Source organism: Drosophila nasuta, chromosome 3 (assembly GCF_023558535.2).
Source record: "Drosophila nasuta strain 15112-1781.00 chromosome 3, ASM2355853v1, whole genome shotgun sequence".
In the NCBI taxonomy this organism is placed as follows: Eukaryota; Metazoa; Arthropoda; class Insecta; order Diptera; family Drosophilidae; genus Drosophila; species Drosophila nasuta.
The window spans coordinates 39,790,827-39,810,113 of NC_083457.1; the positions used below are offsets into that span (position 1 = coordinate 39,790,827).

The 19,287-nt window shown below is 42.9% G+C and overlaps 4 protein-coding genes across 5 annotated transcripts; 1 reads left to right on the forward strand and 3 right to left on the reverse strand.

Annotated features, from left to right (window-relative positions):
* Positions 1 to 187: 187 nt before the first annotated feature.
* LOC132788757 (TOX high mobility group box family member 4-B) lies at positions 188 to 2,851 on the reverse strand. Of its 2 annotated transcripts, none has more exons than XM_060796316.1 (2): positions 1,673 to 1,774; positions 188 to 1,526 (listed from the first exon to the last, which is right to left on the reverse strand). In XM_060796316.1, exons 1-2 carry the CDS (start codon positions 1,685 to 1,687, stop codon positions 765 to 767), a joined length of 777 nt encoding a protein of 258 aa, XP_060652299.1. In that variant the 5' UTR covers positions 1,688 to 1,774; the 3' UTR covers positions 188 to 764. The 2 variants fall into 2 exon arrangements, with proteins under 2 accessions (XP_060652299.1, XP_060652298.1); XM_060796315.1 differs by lacking the exon at positions 1,673 to 1,774 and adding an exon at positions 2,634 to 2,851 and having other exon boundaries at positions 191 to 1,526.
* A 112-nt stretch (positions 2,852 to 2,963) lies between these two features.
* On the forward strand, positions 2,964 to 18,275 carry LOC132788752 (2-oxoglutarate dehydrogenase complex component E1). The gene is made up of 9 exons (XM_060796310.1): positions 2,964 to 3,369; positions 3,430 to 4,358; positions 4,414 to 4,777; positions 4,836 to 4,908; positions 5,063 to 6,188; positions 6,392 to 6,546; positions 6,609 to 7,506; positions 7,569 to 7,723; positions 17,653 to 18,275. Exons 2-9 carry the CDS (start codon positions 4,143 to 4,145, stop codon positions 18,182 to 18,184), a joined length of 3,519 nt encoding a protein of 1,172 aa, XP_060652293.1. The 5' UTR covers positions 2,964 to 3,369; positions 3,430 to 4,142; the 3' UTR covers positions 18,185 to 18,275.
* On the reverse strand, positions 10,628 to 17,111 carry LOC132788751 (titin homolog). The gene has a single exon (XM_060796309.1). The coding sequence runs from the start codon at positions 16,750 to 16,752 to the stop codon at positions 11,119 to 11,121; it is 5,634 nt and encodes a 1,877-aa protein (XP_060652292.1). The 5' UTR covers positions 16,753 to 17,111; the 3' UTR covers positions 10,628 to 11,118.
* On the reverse strand, positions 18,250 to 19,278 carry LOC132788759 (protein OPI10 homolog). The gene is made up of 3 exons (XM_060796318.1): positions 19,014 to 19,278; positions 18,596 to 18,955; positions 18,250 to 18,528 (listed from the first exon to the last, which is right to left on the reverse strand). Exons 1-3 carry the CDS (start codon positions 19,041 to 19,043, stop codon positions 18,328 to 18,330), a joined length of 591 nt encoding a protein of 196 aa, XP_060652301.1. The 5' UTR covers positions 19,044 to 19,278; the 3' UTR covers positions 18,250 to 18,327.
* Positions 19,279 to 19,287: the final 9 nt, after the last annotated feature.

Sequence of the window (19,287 nt, forward strand, 5' to 3'; positions counted from 1 at the left end):
GAAAATATAACCAAACTTTAATGTGCTTTTTGCCAGCTGCATTTATGGTAAACAAAAAATAATAATATAGTAGTCTCTGCGCTGCAGCTTATACTTACTCTCTTCCCACACGCACTCTCTCTCTATATAATTCTCCCTCCTCGTAATACTTTTAAGTCAGACACGTTTTTTTATACTGTTGTTTATTTTGAACTTTTACTTATAGTTCAGCGAATCGGGCGCGCAACCAATTTCTTTAATTTATACATTTTAATTATTTGATATGAGAATAAAAACAAGAAAAAAACAAAGAAAGAAAAACTATTTTGTAAGCAACCGACATTGATATATTGATACAATTGATAATGAAGTGCAAGTTTAATAAATGTGTGTATTTATTAAAAGTTATAATTGCAAACATAAAATTGACTGTTTTCCTTTTGGGTTTTTGTGGATGTGTCTGTGTTAAAATGGATAACATGTATGCTTAAAATTATTTAAATGCGCGCGCTCTATGAAAATGTTTTCAATTCCCAATGTTCCATTTTTTGGTATATATAAAAACAGTATATTTGCGTTTTGTTTTTTGTGTAAGATGGCAACGCTGTGCGTGCCGCGTACATATGTATAAATGTGGATGCATTTGTGTATGATAGCCAATCAGCTGTTTTTGCTTTTTTTTGCTGTTGATCCAACTGCTCTGCGATGCGATATTTTTTATTAGGCTAAATATTTAGTTAATACCTAGTAGAAGTGAGGCCAACAATAAGCAATGCTGTTTGGCACTACGGTGGCGAATACTGTAACGCGCGCGCCCATTCGTTAAACACATTACGACAATGTATAACAACGCATTCATTACTGCAATACTCGTCCTCCCAATCCGGATTTATTATTGCTGGCTTATTGCACAACTCACGCGTACATTTCTGCACAGCTGCCGCTTCATTCAGCAGCTGTATCTGTTCTGGTTGCTGAGGCGTCACAGCAGTCGCTGTTGCTGGTGCGTTTACTGCTGACGCAACATCTTCTACTGCAACTGTTGCTGTTTGACTTGTGGCCGCCGTTTCTTGCTGCTGCTCCACACCGGCATCAGTTTGAGACGCTTCGAGTGTCGGCTGCTGTTGTGGCGTAACTTCCTGCAACTGTTGTAGGCGTTGATCCCGTAACTTCAACATGTAATCGCGTTTCTCCATCTCATGGCGTCGCTCATAGACCGCTTTCTCAGCCCCCTCCATGGTGTCCCACATGTTATGCACGATGGCTGTGATTTGTTCCAGTGTACAGGCGGGATTTTGTTGCTTAATCGCGGTCATTGTGTCGCGAAAGAAGAGCGCAAAGGGCGCCAGAGGTTTAGCTGGCAGCTGTGATTGTGATTGTAGCGACTGTGGAGCTGGCAGCGACGTCTGTTGCTGTTGTGGTTGTGCTTGATTTGTTGACGCCACAGAGCTGTTGGTGGCGGTGACACTTGTTTCATAGTCCATATGTTCCTCGCCAGAGGCGTCTTCCACGTGATCCAGACTGCTCAGCCTGCTAATGCGCCGAGACTGCAACAGAAAGCAAGCGAATTTTTTGGGGGGATTTTAATTTATTGTTTGTTTTTGCTAATAGACGTGTGTATTGGTATATTGTCCGTCAGTGTACAGATGGGTGTAGGTGTGTATGTATGTGTGTGTATATTAAAGACGCTCACTAGCAACTTCTTCATGTTTTAGATGCGCGCGGCAAGTTGAGAGTTGTAAATCAAAATCACTGAATGTATAACCAAAAACTAAAAGTATTAATCCAGCAATGACGACGTTTGTATGTAGAGTAATATGTTTATTATACATGTGCTTTGTGCATAACACACATACGGCTATTGGACGACAACGACGACGGCAACAACACATATGGCTGCCTGGGCTAGAGAGAAGACGCAACACAGAGCGCCACAGTCCTGCTTTCGTTGTGTGTGTGGCCAGCTCACTCTCATCTACGCACGTGTGTGTGCGTTTGTGTTTGCGTTGTTGCATGTGTGTACGTGTTGTTTGTTGATAAGCGCTTTGCTGCTGCTGCGGCTTATTGTTGTTGTTGCTCTGTATCGATAACCCTCATGCGCTTACTGATGCCATCATCTAGGGCTATGCACACATACATACACCCACTCACACATACCAAGGGAACACAAGCACGCACACACATACACACGCGAAATATAAACACTCTACAGCAGCAAAGCTCTAGTTCCGCCGTTTATAATTTAGGCGCACAACTTTTCAACTATTATAAAACGATTAACAACTGATACGATATATATATCCACTTGCAGACAGACGCCACCAATTAGTGCATGTACTCAGCTGTGAAAACAGTGAGAGAGTATGGTTAGACTTTCAATTTTGCTCTCCAACAGCTTCAGTTGGAATTCTGTTGCGATGTTGGCGGCATTTAGATTCTGTTGAGGCGCGTTCGTCACATCTTGCAATAGATTCTTATTTGAAAGGACGAATAAACGAATTAAATAAAATACTATATATGTATGTTTCTTACACAATGTCGGATGGCTAATATGAAACGTTTAAAATACGCAAATATGTATTGTTTTGTTTTTCCTCTGGTTGCAATTCCCAGAGATCCACCTTTTCGTGTTGGGGATTGCAGAGCGGACTTACAGAATTCGGATTAGGCGTTTGCTCCATTGGCGTGTCATTCATCTCGAACACTTCATCACCGAATGAGGGCGTGTGAAATTGATTCATTATTGGTATTTTATCTGCTTGCTATGATTTATACAATTTCCAAACAAAAATTTGTTTCCTAGCGTGGAACTTTTGTGTCGCCCAATGGCAATGTTTGTTAGTGTTGGATAATGTTCCATTCCAGTTGTGATGTTTGCTAGCACTGACGCTGCTCCACAATAATGTGACCAGTTCCGTTCAAATTAATAAAAATACTAGGTAAACAGTATAACATTTTACAGCACTACTAGTGCATGCGTCTTCTAGCACTAGTTACAGCAGCAAACGTTACAAACACAAAAAGTTTAAAATTTAAAGTAGGCTTTTTCCATATACATTTAAGCATATTCGCCATATTTCAATAACACAGTGTAATAGATTTGGTTAATATTAAAGCGCTATGGCTTTTTGCACAAAATTCAAAATTGCTACTTGGTTTTCTTTTATAAGTCCACGCATACAAAGTTATAGTTCTGTGCAAAAAGATGGCGGAATCAGAAAGAATCGACTTCGCAATAAACGGATGATCAAAAATGCACAAATTATAGACAAAACAAATGAGTGTTCAAGAAGCGCATTTCATAAGGATTGTTTTGCCAGCGGCGCAAGTGCCAAGTATATGGAATATCTTTTCTACAAGTGGGTTAAGAACGTGAATTCAGTACACAAGGTAAGTAATAGATAATCATAAGAAAAATTGGTATTTATAAAAATAATAATTTCTGGACAGTCTTGGAATTACTACTTTAATGATCTTGTGGGAACAAAGAAAATTGTTAGCAAACCAAAGACCCCAAATGAGTTTAAAGTCGTTTTAGATGATCTAACCCAAGCGCATGATTCTTCTGATCCAGAACCCATTGCAGAAATGCAAAAATGGATCCAAGCGTCCAATCAGCAATCCAATCGGCAGCCCACTACTAATATGAGTAGCAATGGTCCAAATAGTTTACCACCACTGACACCAGAACAACCCACCATAGTGGGCCACATCAACTTGTCTCCATTCAAAGACGCCCCAAGCGCGCCCAAGAGCATTAAAGATTTGATGGAACATCAACCAAAATCAAAGAGTTCTGTAATGAAGAAGACTCAACATTTCCCAAATATGAAAGAGGTGAAAACTGCCATACAACGAAAACGAATCAGTGCTGGACAAAATGAAATGGCAAAGCAGTCGAAGAAGACAGATTCAAGTGGTAGCATATTGACAAAGAAGTCTAGTGAACCTACCCGAAAATAATGATACTGAGTATAGGCTTGAAATTCGGTATTCATAGTTGTCGTGTATATCGGAATAAGTAGACTATAGTTTCAGTTGTCACAGCATCAAAATGCTCAGCATATAGTCACCAAAAAAAAATAAATTTCTTACAATTATACAAATAAAATTTCGCATCCAAATTACAAAGCAATACATTTTTTTTTTGGGACTTTGGCAACATGAAAATTAACCCCATTTATGGCTTCCGAAATAATTGTATGTTTATCAACAGATCGCGCCAAAAACTCCATGGTGGAGCAGTGCTTGCTGCAAAGTCGTCGAATCAGTCTTTGTTCGAAAAGAACAAACGCGATAGTGTTATCAATGGCAGCAATGCTGTGTACGTAGAGAAACTCTTCTCCAAATGGAGCAGGGATCCCGGTTCAGTTAATGCGGTAAGTAAAATAACCAGGCCAAGTTAATTGGCGACTAAACAAAATGTATTCACAGTCTTGGAATGCGTATTTCGGCGGCAAAGCTTCAACTCATAATTTGCCCCAGCCAAAAAGTCGAAAATCATCCCAATCCTTAGAAGAGAGTCTATCAGGAGGAGGAGGAAAAGGTGGATCACTAGGCGGTGGTTCAGGCGGTGGAAAAGCTCCCACTATTCAAGGTCCGAATGCAGACTGGAAGTATATCGATGATCATCTGGTGGTGCAAGCCATTATCAGAGCGTATCAAACACGTGGTCATTTGGCTGCAGATTTGGATCCCTTGGGTATTGTTGGACCTACTGGCAGCTCTCTGTCTCCGGAAAACAAGAAAGTCCAGGCAACTAAGGCTGTGCTGCGGCAGCATTATTATTACACTTTTAGTGAGTCACTTTAATCCTCTACAATTCATACAATTGTCTTCAATGGGTTCTTGTGCAGATGATTTGAATGCCGTGTTCAAGTTACCTTATACCACATTGATTGGAGGAGACGAGCAGTTCCTGCCACTGCAGTAAGTAGTCTATTGGTTGACGAACAAAACGTTAATGGCAATCGGAATTATAATAGACACAAAAAGGAATACTCCTTTATCTATTTGCTCTACAATAGACCTTACAATTAAACTCTTTTGACATTGTGACCTTTTTTTTCTAAATTTCCAACAGAGAAATTTTAGATCGCTTGGAACGAGTTTATTGCGGTCACATTGGTGTGGAGTACATGATGATAACGTCGTTATATAAGTGTCATTGGATTCGACAGCATTTCGAGAAACCGGGTGCAATTGATTTCAAGCCAGAAGATAAGAAACTGATATTAGAACGTCTCACGCGCTCCACGGGCTTTGAAAACTTCTTGGCCAAGAAGTTCATATCGGAGAAGCGTTTCGGCATTGAGGGTTGCGATATACTGATACCGGCCATGAAAGAGATCGTCGACGAATCCAGCCGTTTGGGCGTGGAATCCATTTTCATTGGAATGGCGCATCGTGGACGCCTCAATGTGCTGTCTAATGTCTGCCGCAAACCAATTGCAGATATTCTAACGCAGTTCCATGGCATTAAAGCCATGGATCCGGGCTCAGGCGATGTTAAGTATCATTTAGGTGTGTTCACCGACCGACAGAATCGACAGTCAAACAAACGTATACGCATCACCGTCGTGGCCAATCCCTCGCATTTGGAATTTGTGAATCCCGTGGTGCTGGGCAAGGCGCGTGCCGAGATGTTCCAGCGAGGCGACATCAACGGCGACAAGGTGCTGCCCATTATACTGCATGGCGATGCATCTTTCTGCGGCCAGGGCATCGTCTTTGAGTCCATTCACATGTCCGAGTTGCCAGCCTACACCACATATGGCACCATTCACATTGTGGTCAACAATCAGGTTGGCTTTACCACAGATCCGCGTTTCTCGCGCTCCTCCCGTTATTGCACCGATGTCGCTCGTGTGCTGAATGCCCCCATTTTCCATGTGAATGCCGATGATCCTGAGGCGTGTATTCATTGTGCTCGTGTGGCCGCCAAATGGCGTGCCAAATTCCACAAGGATGTGGTCATTGATCTTGTGGGCTATCGTCGCAACGGTCACAATGAAGCCGACGAGCCAATGTTCACCCAACCACTGATGTATCAACGCATACGAAAACTTAAGCCTGTTACAGTGACTTATGCTGAGAAGCTTGTCAGAGAAGGGGTTATCAAGATGGACGATTATACTGCTATGGTCAGCGGGTACGAGAAGATCTGCAACGAAGCCTTTGAGGAATCAAAGAAGAATGAATCATTTAAGGTCAGTATAATTCGGTAATTTAGTTAGCCTTATAAATTTTTACAGAGTTTAGGCGAGGAGTTCTGTGTGGGATTTATTACTATATTTACCAAAATTCTTAAAATTAAGTATTTCTTTTTTGTTCCTTTGACGATTGATTTTATTTTAATTTAATACTTTTAGATGATTTTAATACCTGTTTTTACTTAATTTATTTTACTTAGTATTCCGATTGGCTGGATTCACCCTGGCCAGGATTTTTCCAGGGTCGCGATCGTCTTAAAATGTGTCCGACAGGTGTCAATGTTAAAGTCCTCGAGCACATTGGCAATATTTATTGCGCACCGCCACCTGAAGAGCGTAATTTCGCTGTTCATAAGTAAGCTAAGGCTTTGATTAACTTTCCATAAAATGCAAACTACCTAATTATTAACTATTTAGGGGTATTCTTCGAATTCTGGGGCAACGAAGGAAGATGTTAAAAGACCGCATAGCAGATTGGTCGCTCGGCGAAGCCTTTGCCTTCGGAACGCTCTTGAAGGATGGCATACATGTGCGTGTGTCCGGTCAGGATGTGGAGCGTGGCACATTCTCACATCGTCATCATGTGCTACATCATCAAAAGGAGGATAAAGTCAAATACAATCCTTTGCAGTATTTGTATCCTGATCAGGCGAAGTACGACATCTGCAACAGTTCGCTATCCGAGTGCGGTGTGTTGGGCTTCGATCTTGGTTATTCGATGGCTAGTCCTCACACTCTAGTCATTTGGGAGGCTCAATTTGGTGATTTTGCCAACACGGCGCAGCCAATATTTGACACATTTTTGTGCAGCGGCGAAACCAAATGGGTGCGACAAACCGGCTTGGTTGTCTTGTTGCCCCATAGCATGGAGGGCATGGGCCCCGAGCATTCCTCTGGGCGTATTGAACGCTTTTTGCAGCTGAGCGACGATGATCCCGATGTGTATCCCGACACCTCAGACTGTGACTTTGTGGCGAGGCAACTAATTGCTACGAACTGGATTGTTACGAATCTAACGACGCCAGCTAATCTTTTCCATGCGCTACGCCGTCAAGTTAGCGGCGGCTTCCGCAAACCATTGATTAATTTTGCGCCTAAATCTGTGCTCCGCCATCCGATGGCACGCAGTCCGTTCCGGGACTTCAACGAGTGCAGCGCCTTTCAGCGTATCATACCCGAAACAGGCGAGGCTGGGCTTAAACCAGAGTGCGTCAAAAAGTTGGTGTTCTGCAGTGGAAAGGTTTATTACGATTTAATAAAGGAGCGTGATGATCATGAACAGAACGATACGGTGGCCATTGTGCGGATAGAACAGGTTAACCGCATTGAGGAACTACTGTAAATTTTATGTATTGTAATTGTTTTGTCTTTTCGTAGATTTGTCCATTCCCATATGATCTGATTACAAAGCAGCTGGAATTGTATAAGGATGCTGAACTCATATGGGCGCAAGAGGAGCACAAGAACCAGGGTGCTTGGTCATATGTGCAGGCGCGCTTTGACACCACGATCTTAAACTTCCAAAAGGACACGTAAGTCAATTAAAATGTTATGTTTCTCCGACCAATTTGAATTTCCTAACGGTGGAGCTGCCAACTGATCGCAAGTTATTGTTCGCTTTGCCAATTCAATTTCGGTTCACACGCTAGATGGCGCCGCCCAGCCTTAGCTTAATTTCATTGCATTTGCCTTCTATGACAGCGTTGCCACCTGTGATTTAGCACAATTTATGTTAGTGTTTATTTTGGTTTTGCGCTACGTGCCGCCTGCAATCGCATTCTAAATGCCAAGGCGCAATGTGAGGTGGGCCTTGGTCTACTGCCATGTCGCAACGAAATGATTCAGGTGCGACGCGCCTTCAAAGTGTCAATCGATGTCGAATATCTTCGTTGACTGTGACGAATTAGCCGTCGCATTCGCAAGCGCTTGCCATGATTCAAAATGGCGTCGCCTCGCCATGACGCCATATCGTTTTGCCATCGACGACGCGTTGCGGTGTCGCTGCTGCCATTTGTCACCCAAAAGTCGCTTGCCGATTTTTCACTTAAATCGATTTTCAAAATCGCACTGAGCGTATCGTGTGCCAAGCAACGTGCGTCGCCCCCAAAAAAAATGGCAACAAAAAAGAACAAAAATACGTAGAGCGGTTGAAGGTTGATCCCCCCCATTAGATTTACAACCAGTGCGGGCATTTTGTAAACATTTTGATAATATATTTTACCCCGAATTGATGTGTCTTAGCCTCAATTTTTTTTTGCTACGCGATCGCTACAAAGTTGTAAGAGTCGCGCACATTTGGATTTGATTTTCTTTGACCTTGCCAAAGTTCATAGAGCGTTAGCACGTGTCTCGTCATCTTGTGTGTATTTTCCTTGGATTTCGCTGAGTAAGCGCTGAACTATGCTGAAACTTTGAATGTTGCTGTCATTTTGATTACGATAAATTGCGGCGGCAGGCCAGCCAGCGAGCCATTTGAAGGCTCCAATAATTATTTTCAATTTGCTTTTTGCGTTGTTAGTAATTAGCCAGTCCACCAGATCCACCACTATCATCACCATCCCCGCAAATCCCCGCACTGACATCGACCTCGTCATGCTCTCCGTTTTGTGTGCTCAGTGCACTTTGAGCACATTTTGCTGCTAGACAGCCATGTCGATGTCTATGTCCATGTCGCTGTCGCATGAAACTAGTGCAAGGAACTTGGCACAGTTTTTAGTCGGCGATTGATACTAAACAACGTCTCTATCCCCGCGCCGCACCCTGCCCCTATCTAATGCCTCTATCATTCGGGTATTTATACTATAGATACTATAAGTTGCCCCGTTTTATATTGAATTTAGCGCTCGACGTTTGCCATTTCTTTTTCGTACTTTTGCTACATAAAACTTAATGTAGCGACATATAGAATTCTATTATGCGATGGTCCTGCTAATAGCACAAGTGGCTCGCTAGATTTGTGCGCTGATTTATGGAAATATTTTTGGTTTCAGAAGTGCTCAAAAGTTTTGCTTCCCTAAACATTTGAAGGTCTCGTATATAGGCTATATAAAATAGATTCAATCTGAAAATTTCGAAATATTTCTAGAGATCTATCTCAAGTTTTAACACAACTCTTTTGCTTTTGAAGTGGAAATTCCACAAGCTCTCTATTCTCTATGTTATGGGTAACTACATGGGAATTTCCTGTCGCTTTTCGCTTATATCTAGACGTGATTCTCAATCGGCATGAAATTGTTTCTCTTAATTTTTCTCATTTTTTTTTTTGTGTTTAAAGACTACATACATTTCGTATACACATTGCCAGCAAAGAAAATTGAATGAAAAACCCTGCACACAAAGACGCGCTGTTAAATCCCAGGAATGTAGCATATTTGCTAGACATTCTCATATTGTATATACACATAAAAGTACATACTATATGGGATTTTCTTTGTTGTTTTTGTCAACGTAAAGCAAAACAATAATTTTGAGGGATTTCGCCTTGGCAATCAATTATGAGAAAAGCGCGAATTTTGTTGATCCCAAGGCAAAATGTTTAGCTCTTGTTTGTTTTTGCTCAATTTTTGAAATGCATTGCGCCAAAGTTTTATTAATGACACGCATTTTTGTGGCACATCTCAGGGATATGGACGATGATAGAGTGGGCGGAAATTCGCTTGATATATGTTAGCTATTTTTTTTTTGGTTTTTGTTTTTGCTTGTTTTATGTTTTTTATATGAATACTTTTTTTTATTATAAGTATATTAAGATAAGCAATATCAGAACTAGGCAAAGATCTATATAGTCGCAGTCTATTAATAATATCGCACCATGTCTGGGAGGGACAGGGAGGAAAGTGTTGGCGCCAAATTATAACCGAATCGGGAGCGGGTCAGAGAGTGCGAAATTATTGTGTTGTTGTCGGCTGTTTTGATTTTATTCATTCATTCCTACATGATGCTATAGACAGCACACAGATTTATAAATAAAACTGACCAACAACAAAAAGGCCAGCGAAAGGGGCAAAGGAAATGTATCGAACAGCGTCGAAAAATAAAGCACAACTTTGAAATAAACAAATTCATAAAAATTTTATGAGTAATTGAAATTGAATTCATGCCGTTGTATTTGGCTATTCTTGGGTGTTTTTTGTATCCGGTACGAATAAGCTGCAAGGGCATACTGACGTTGTGACAATAGAAAATGTATCTTCGAGATTGTAAAGAATATTCGTGAAAACATTAGCGAATAATGCAATAAGTCTGTCTAGCTAATTCTCACATCTACCAAGTACTAAATAAAAATATTTCCCAAATATAAGCACATTTTTGTGCCAGGTATCTCGCAGTCTATAATTGTTTGCGTGCTTGTTTATTGTTTATGATGATGGATCAGGTGCTGAAAGTGCCAATATCCGAAGATGTTAGGTATTTGAAAGGTATTTCTTGAAATATTTTCAAATCTTTATTTAACAATTAATTTGCTTAGAATGTAAACTAAACTGTTAAAACGAAAGGCAACGTGAAATTTTATAACAAATTCGTTACTTCTTCTACTCGTCACTTTAGCAGCGAGCAACGACAGTTCGTTTTCATTATTTTGTGTGTTTAGCGAAAACGAGCGAGTTGCTGAATTCTTTGGAATAATTTTACAAATTACATACATACATACAGCTAATATATACATAAATCTAAACACTAGGATAACTAAACTACACAGATTTGGTAATCATAAATTAGGTGGTACAACTATATAATCCATTATATAGTAACTAACTAGCTATAGAGACAAACACTATACAATAACTGAATGTCATTATTCGAGATCCTTAAAAAATTCACATTTTACCAATGGAACTCTTTAATTCCACTCAAGGGGCGACGATCACATTTCTCTTGGGTACACAGAGGAGACACTTTCCAGATTAAAGTTGAGTCCGTTTTTATTTTAGACCATATTCCATATGCTGTAGCTGCGTGCACGTCGCTCCTCCTCAACTACTTGCTCGTAGTCAATGTCTAGATATTCTTTGCCCACGAATTTGACCTTGCGACCCGTGTACTTCTTTATGTAGCTGATGTGGGCCGGCACTTCCTTGCCCTCGATCTCAAGCTTATACGAAATGCTCGTGATGCGCTCCAAGACACGTCCACGTTTCCAGCGCACTTGCGTCTTGCGATAACGCTCCGCATAGAGTATCAAATCACCAATTTTGTATTCGCGCACATGTAGGCAGGATTTCAGTGGCTTTGCTGGCTCTTGTTCTGGCAGCGGTTCAAGATCCTCCTCATCGTCGGTCACATAGGCAATTGCCTTCTCGATGGTTTCGATTTCGGGCACCTTGGGCTCCTCGGGTTCCTGTTGTATGAAGAATGTGTCGCCGATGGAGAGACGTCGTTGCTGTCGCTTGATGATCACTTTCTTTTTGATCTGTCGCGGCTTCTTTGGCTTAGGCGTGGGTTCAACAACTGGCTCTGGTTCCGGTTCCGGCTCCGCTTCGGCTTCCACTTCGTTTTCACCTTTTTGCTCCGGAATTTCAACATTCTCCTGTTGTTCTTGTGTGGTGTCTGCAACTGTTGTTGACGACTGTTCCTTGGGCTTGGTTTGTTTTTTGGGCGGTGTGAGCTTCGCGAGTCTGTCGGTTAGATTGCTGATCTTGTTTTTATCCTTGAGTATGTTGCTCAGCTTGTTGTTACTCGGATCACTTGGTACTTTTTCCTTGCCCTTATCAATGGAACTTTTGCGCACGAGTTTTTTGAGATGCGGTGACTTCTTTTTGACCACCGACAAATCGGATTCATCGTGAGGCTGCTCGACGGTTTCAATCTTAACGGGCTGCACGGGCCCGGCGAGTACTTTCAGCTCCGGCATGGTGGCTAGACTGTCGTCGGTCTGATCCGCTGCGTTGTCTTTTGTAGCTTCCACTAGTAGTTGTGAATGCTCTTGATCTTGTTGTTGTTGTACAGTTTGTTGTTGTTCAGTTTGTTTTTGATCGTGTTGATGTTTTTGTGGCGATGACTCGTTCTCGACGTCGTCGTCGTTGTGCCGCACTTCGCTCAATGTCGCTGCTATTTGTGGCGTCGGTGAAACGACAACAACATCCACAACGGGGGCGACTTCAATGTCACCACTGGCAACGACCACCTGTTTGGGCGTCGCAGTCGCCGGGATAATTATCTCTGACTGATTAATGGGTTCTTTGGACTGACCAATTATCGCTTCAGTTGCTGTTGTTGTTGTTGTGGTTGCAGTTGCAATTGCAGTTGTTGGGGCTGTTGTTGTTGCTGCTACTGTTGTGGTTGCTGTGCTCAAGTCCTGTGTGGTTGCTGCTGCTGCTGATGCGGGCACCACCAGCACCGTTTCACCAACTAACTCCGCTAGTTTCAGGCTGGCGCGTCTGCTCGATCCGCTGGTTGGCGCTTTATTGGCAATCACATCGATTGGCAATTGTTTTGGCGCCGCCTCAGTTGCTGTTGCTATTGTTGCTGCTGTCGCTTCACTTGCTGCTGCTGTGGTTGCTGCTACTGTTGTCGCTTCAGCTGCTGTTGTAGTTGCTGCTGCTGTTGTGGTTGCTGTTGCTGTTGTGGTTGCTATTGTTGCTGCTATTGTGGTTGCTGTTACAGTTGCTGCTGGCGCTGTGATTGCTGCTGCTGTCTTCTGTTCGTCGCCTTCAACGCTTTTGGCAGTTGGTTTTGTTACGCGTTTGGCAGTGCTTTCATGGCTCTCGACCTTTGCAGCTACAAGCTGTTCATTTGTTGCCGTCGCCGTTGTCTGCTGCTGCTGTGACTGTTGCTGCAACTGTGGCGTTTTTGCTGTTGATGTTGCTGCGGGCGTTTGGTTGCTGCTGCCGGAAGTTGTCGCATTTGCCACGCTGCTCGTTAATTTCTGCTTCTTCTTGCGCTTGACAATCGCTTCCGAATCGGAGGGTCGTCTTTGTGTCAGTGCATCGCTCTGCACGGCCTCTGGCACAATCTTTGATTGCTCTACGGCCGCAATCGATGCACGTCGTGGATTTTTTACTTTCATAGTGGTTTTCTTTTTGTGTATAACAGTTGCGGGTGTTTCGATTTTATTTGCTGCTACTTTTTTGTCTTCTAAATTCGCAGGTTGCGTTGCTGATTCTTTGGGCAGTGCTGCGGTCTGTGGAGTTGCTTCAACAGCTTCAACGGGTTGCTTAGTTGTTGCTGCTGCTGCTGCTGTTGGTGGTGCTGTAATTGGTGTTGGTGCTGTAGATGTAGTTGTCGTAGTAGCTGTTGCTACTACTGGGGTTGTTGCTGTTACTTTTACACTTGTTTTTGCTGCTTTTGACTCTGATATTGCTGGTGTTGTTTCTGTTGTTGCTGCTGCTTCAGTCGTTGCTTCTTGAGGCTGCTCTTTAATAGTGGACAATTCTTTTGGTTTTGGTTTTGCTTTGAGTTCGCTTTGCACCTTTGCCAGGAACTCAATTTTCGACTGCACTTTGTCCTTTTCCTTCGGCAACTCTCCATTGACTAGTGCCTTTTGAGGTTGCTGCTCCTGCTCTTGATTTTGTTTAACTGTTGTCGGTTGCTTTTGCTCTTCCTGCTTGTTATGCGATTGTTTACTCTCTGTTGTTTGTGGCTTCTTTTCTTCTGCATTAGTTGGCTTTTTCTCTTCTTTGACATCGATTAATTTATTTTGGTTTTCTTTTACTATGGCTTCGGTAGATTCCTTTGCTATTGGCTGCGCTTCTTTTTCAGATTTATTTGAGTGCTTTATTTCTATAAGATTCTTTTGCTTCTCTTGGACTGTTTCTTGAATTTTGTTCTGCTCTTCCTTATCGGTAGATATTTTTGGTTCGGCAGCGTCACTTGATACATTTTTGTTACATTTTTCCTTTGGCTCAATTGGTGTTGAAACCTCTGCTTGTTTCTTATGTTGCTGTTCGTCGTGACTTTTAGATAATTCACTAGCTGCTTTTGATTTATCCTGCAGCTTCTCTTCTTTGATTTCATTTACTTCCTTTTCTTTTGTTAGCTTATTATCTTCGCATTGTGGCACGGTTTCTTTATCGCTTTTCTCCACCTCCATAGCTTGCTCTTTTTCCTCTTCTGCCTCATCGAAGTAGCTGCGTCTGCGCACCTTCTTCACAAAGCGAAACTGCACAGGCTGCTCGGCTACCGGTTCAGTCTCCACTTTGGCCACCGCTGTTGTTGGTGGTCCCAGCCACTTCTCGCCGGCTGCCTCAGCCTCGCTCTCTGTGCTGTACTGTTTGATTACGTTCTTGACCTCACTCAGTGAGGCTGAGATGCGTGCCTTGAGTTTGTTGATGCGTTCAACGACATCCTCGGGTTTTTCCACAACCGAATCCTGTGAACGCATGCGACGTTGGCGACGCAAGCGAGTGCGTTCCGGCAACACGGAGTCAGGATCAAGGGAAAGATCATCGCGGCTGGTCGAGTTGCGCTTCAGTTCGCTTAAAAGCGGACGCGTTGTGACTGCCGTCGGTACATCACGTATACGACTCGTTGTAGCTGAAGTCGATGTGGGTGTTGTATCGCGTAGACGACTCGTTGCGGCTGCAGTAATTGGAGTAGTCGTATCACGTATACGACTTGAGGTAGTTGAAAGAGCTGGTCCAGTTGCATCACGTATACGACTCGTTGCAGTGGAACTTAGTGGTGTGGTCACATCACGTATACGACTCGTTGCAGGAGTGATTGCGCTAGCAGTATCGCGTATACGACTCGATGCAGTAGAGGCTGTATCACGTATACGACTCGTTGCTGCTGCTGTTGGTGTAACTGATGTTGCTGCTGCTGCGCTGGACAAACGACTACTCGAAAGCGATTCCGGCAAACGCGAACTGCTCCTTAAAGTTTCGTACTTCATGTCGGTCTGATTGCTGTTATTATTGTTATTTTGGTTATCATCCAGCTCAAGTGGCTGTTGCTCAATTTGTTCGGTATAAATATCAACAACGTTGGCTGTTGTTGTCTCACTATCGTCACTCACTTTGCTCACAGTCATGTCCACACATTCACTGACCACCTGCTCAAGCAACGGCTCGCTCCAAAACAGACCCGTATTTGTAGGCGTGGCAAGCAATTGCACCAGCTCACTGAGAAGATCAAACAAATCACGATCTATAAGCGAAACACGGCTGCTGGCGCCTTCCTCTAACAATTCGTGTACCGCACACTTGAAGAATTCTATACTTGGATGCCCCGACGACGACGATGGCAACAACGACGACGACGACGGCGCTGCTTGTGAAGCGTTTTGGGTTACGATTGTGATGGGTGGGTTGGATTTGACGACAGGCTGGCAAACGTTGATTTCTTGCTGCCGTTGCTGACCATCCACTTGCTCTGACGACGATCCGCGCGCGTCTGACGGACGATTGTGGGAGGCAGCTGTTGTTGCCTGCTCTGTGTAGGCTATTGTTTGAATTTGCCTGGCGTGCTCACTGGCTAAGCATATTGACTGCTGCTCTTTAGTCATATTTATCTCATTATGAGTTGCCGCCGTCGTCTCTAATTTGCTTTGCTCGCATATTTCGCGTTTATTTTTGGCTGAAATAGCATTCATGGCGTCGTCGTCGTTGTCGTCGGCGTTGCCTTCGCCTTCGCCTGCGTTGCCATCGTCGGCGTTGTTTTTCTCACTGTTGTTATTATTGTTGTTGTTGTCGTTGTCGTTCTCGTTGTGGTGTCGCCGCCCAAAGGCGTCATTAAAATTTTCCGCCTGTTGATGCTCAATTTCCTTTCGCTCGCCAACGCCTTCAGTTTCGGGTTCTGCTATTGCTGTTTCTGCTTCTACCACGTTCAAGTTTAATGTTTGTTCATGAGCACTAAGTTCATTATCACTCGTCGCCTTATGTACATCAAACGAAACAACATTCACATCATCATCATCATTCTCAGTCTCAACTGTCCGTGTCGGGTCCATGTCTATTTTGGTATTCGGATTGTGGCTCATCTGCGTCATTGTTGCTGGTGTGGCCAACACACACACATCTAAATCTACATCCACATCCGTTCGTGTCTCTTTCTCTTGACAATTTCCATGCCCAGCATTGGCAACAGCTTTGCCTTTTGCCAAACTCTTACAGGTTTGCTGTGGCTGCGGCTGCGGCTGCGATTGCGTCTGCTGATTATTGGGAAAACTGACAAATTGTTTTTTAATTGTGGGAAATTCTTTGGGCGTCCTTGACATAGCCATAGCCAAGGGGGTTCGGCACCCACAATCGCGTGTTATTTTAATCGAATAATTGAGATTCTTCTTGGGTAATTGGCACATCAGTGGGAATCTTTGGCCCACAGACAAATGATTCACTTCGAGGGGAAATCGCAGTGTGGTTGGGCAATGGCTGAGGTTGCTCAGCTGTTGCTGTCGATGTTGTTGTTGTTGTTGTGGTTGCTGCATGGGAAATCTATTAGCTTTCACTGCCTGTTCCAATGGAAATTTTCCTGGCACCAACATCACATGTTTCTTCACATGTTGCTGCTGCGATTGTTGTTGTGGATTGTATGCAAGTGGCGCCCTCTGTTGCCGCTGCAGCGGAAACCGCTGCCCATCAATTGGCATTTCCGTCGACGTTCTTGTTGTTGTTGTTGTTGACATGGCTGACTCACAGTTATGTTTTATGATGCCGTCAGACAAGATTTGCGAATTATTATTATTAGCTGCTGTCGACGGCGGCGCCAATTCTTGATGTTGCTGCTCTTGCCCTGAATTTGTCAACGCCCGCGCGTTATAACTTATGCTCTGTTGTTGACCTATTTTGACCACTCTTATTTTTAATTAAAACACGCGCTGCAAATTGTTTGCTGCAATCAACACCACGTTGCAAGCTAAACTGGCGCAATCATTCAACAGCCATAGAAATGTTTCCTTGTTGGTTTTCGCAACATCGTGCATTTTATGTAAATGCCATGAGATCAATGCAGTTCTCTGCTACAAACATATTCGCCAATAAATTTTATATGTAAAACGTTTATATGCGAATATTGCATGCACTTTAATTTTCACCCAATCTACAGTGGCGCCATCTTGTGTCTATTGCCCCATTGCGAGCTTAACAACATATTAAGCATACCCCACGTTGGTTGATAAGGTGATAGAGTTGTCGAAGATAAATTAGAGGAGTGCATACTATAATAAAACCACATACATATATTTGTGGTCTCTTATATAGGTTCTATAGACTTGTAGTATATAATGTGCCAGCTTGCCAAATTGCTTTTTTGTAGAAAGAAAGAGAAAAACAAGCCAAAGAGTAGACTAAAAAATCACTCGTGCCAAGCAGTCCGACAATGCTATTGTTCAAATAGGAACAATGTATATGTAGTTGGACACGCTTAGCATATACGAATAATATATATTTACTATATATGTAAATGTTGCTATCCCTTGCCAAATTATGCCGGCTGTTCTGCGGCAGGCGACACATAAATAACTAAGCCAACAGAAATGTGCTTTAATTGCTGACATCTTCATCTATTGTTTTTTTTTAATCCAAAGCCGTTGCGTTACCTATCATGGACGACCACCAAACTCGGCGTCATCGACTGGCAACAAGGTGCAGCATTATAATGAATACAATGACATTATGAACGGCATCTTTGGCAAGCTAACCGAAGCTAACAAACAGCGATTGGCGGACCAAATAAAAGCGCAGCAGGATCGCGCATTAAAGGAAAGCGCTGCTAGTTACTCCAAGTCAAAGAAGGAAAAGGTAAAGAAGGCTGAGAAAAAGGATGACAAACCAAAGCAGGCGTCAGGAGCTGACGACAAGAAGAAGACTAAATCAAAAAAGGATGAAAAATCCATGAAGGCGGCATCCGGTAAATCTGCTAAGGATGCCAAAAAGAAGATGAAAAAAGCCGCTTCGCCTGCCGATGAAGCTGCGCCGGCGCCGAAGTCAGCGGGCATGAGATCGGCGCCTGCGGCCAAGCCGAAGCCGTCGCGTAAGGCGGAACCAGCTAAAGATGATCAGCCACAGTCAAGTCAAAAATCAAAGAAACCCGGTAAAGATGATAAGCCAGACAAGTAACACATTACAGCCGATTGGAAAGTATTAAATCTATGTTCATTGTAACTACAAATTCTTCATTCACATTTAAAAAATAAATGCTAATAACATATATTTGTGTGTACTTAAGCAAATTAGTACTATCATATGAGTTGCCGCCTGCTTCAACATTGCTTCCAATAATTGGGATTCTGTTCCATTCGCCGCTGAAAGTTTGTATACCAATTCTGTACAACTGAGAAAGGCACAAATGCCTCAGTGGAGGCAGGCGGAATTTCAGGCACATTGACACAAAAACTGGACGCATAGTTGAAAAAGTTCTCCAGCATGCGCTGACCAAATTGTTTGTTGTCGTTGGCAGTGGACTAAAAATAAAGAAATTGTGAAATAAAAATCTAGACTCGTCAAAAATAAAAGATTTAATTGGCTTACCACAGCTGGCGTTTGTTGGGCCACCGTCAGCTCGGGTTCAATAGATACGCCGATTTGTGCTATGTGAGAAATCTCCTGCGCGCCAAAAACCATTCCATTCGCATGTGCTTCAAGCTCATGGCTTTTCTTTAGCTGCGCTATTTTAAATATCGCCGATGGCTTGTTGTTGTTGATGTGTCCGAGGTATTGCCAGGTTGGTGCTGCATTTGCATCGGGCCAACTGAAGTAGATGGCTGCTGCGGTGCCCAGCGGCAGTGGCGAGATGCCAGTTAGGAAAACTACAACATAATTTACTGCTTCTATGTCGGGCACATTCACCAGTAGTTTATTCTCATCGACTGCAACAAAGTCCGTTTGTGGCTGTGTGCATTCGTTATTAAACAGTGCTATCTAATGTAAATATCGAATTATAGCTTACCAATCTTCCTGAGCAGATTAATCCAAACATCTCTGAGGTTGTTATGGTCTTTTCTAGAATAAATACAACTGACGGGCATTCACAGGAAAGCGCTTACATGTTACACTTTGGTATTTTATTTGGTCGCACTGGAGCTGGCGATATATCGATAGATGTAGTTGGCCCAAGCAACAATAAGCTGACATTGTGTTGCAAGTGTTTACGGTCTCAACAGCTGATTAGTAAAAAATTTGGATTTGTATTTATGAAAAAAGTTCATTTATGTAGTGTATAT

Excerpts from the sequence above, each read along its gene's own strand:
- LOC132788759 (XM_060796318.1), bottom strand. The coding sequence starts at position 19,043 with ATGTTTGGATTAATCTGCTCAGGAAGATTG. Across the intron at positions 18,956-19,013 it reads TAATCTGCTCAGGAAGATTG|CCACAAACGGACTTTGTTGC; the intron begins GTAAGCTATAAT and ends GAATGCACACAG. Across the intron at positions 18,529-18,595 it reads CCCAACAAACGCCAGCTGTG|TCCACTGCCAACGACAACAA; the intron begins GTAAGCCAATTA and ends CTTTATTTTTAG.
- LOC132788752 (XM_060796310.1), top strand. The coding sequence starts at position 4,143 with ATGAAAATTAACCCCATTTATGGCTTCCGAAATAATTGTATGTTTATC. Across the intron at positions 4,778-4,835 it reads GCATTATTATTACACTTTTA|ATGATTTGAATGCCGTGTTC; the intron begins GTGAGTCACTTT and ends GTTCTTGTGCAG. Across the intron at positions 7,507-7,568 it reads CCATTGTGCGGATAGAACAG|ATTTGTCCATTCCCATATGA; the intron begins GTTAACCGCATT and ends GTCTTTTCGTAG.
- LOC132788751 (XM_060796309.1), bottom strand. The coding sequence starts at position 16,752 with ATGTCAACAACAACAACAACAAGAACGTCGACGGAAATGCCAATTGAT.
- LOC132788757 (XM_060796315.1), bottom strand. The coding sequence starts at position 2,720 with ATGAATCAATTTCACACGCCCTCATTCGGTGATGAAGTGTTCGAGATG. Across the intron at positions 1,527-2,633 it reads AAACGCCTAATCCGAATTCT|TCTCGGCGCATTAGCAGGCT; the intron begins GTAAGTCCGCTC and ends TTTCTGTTGCAG.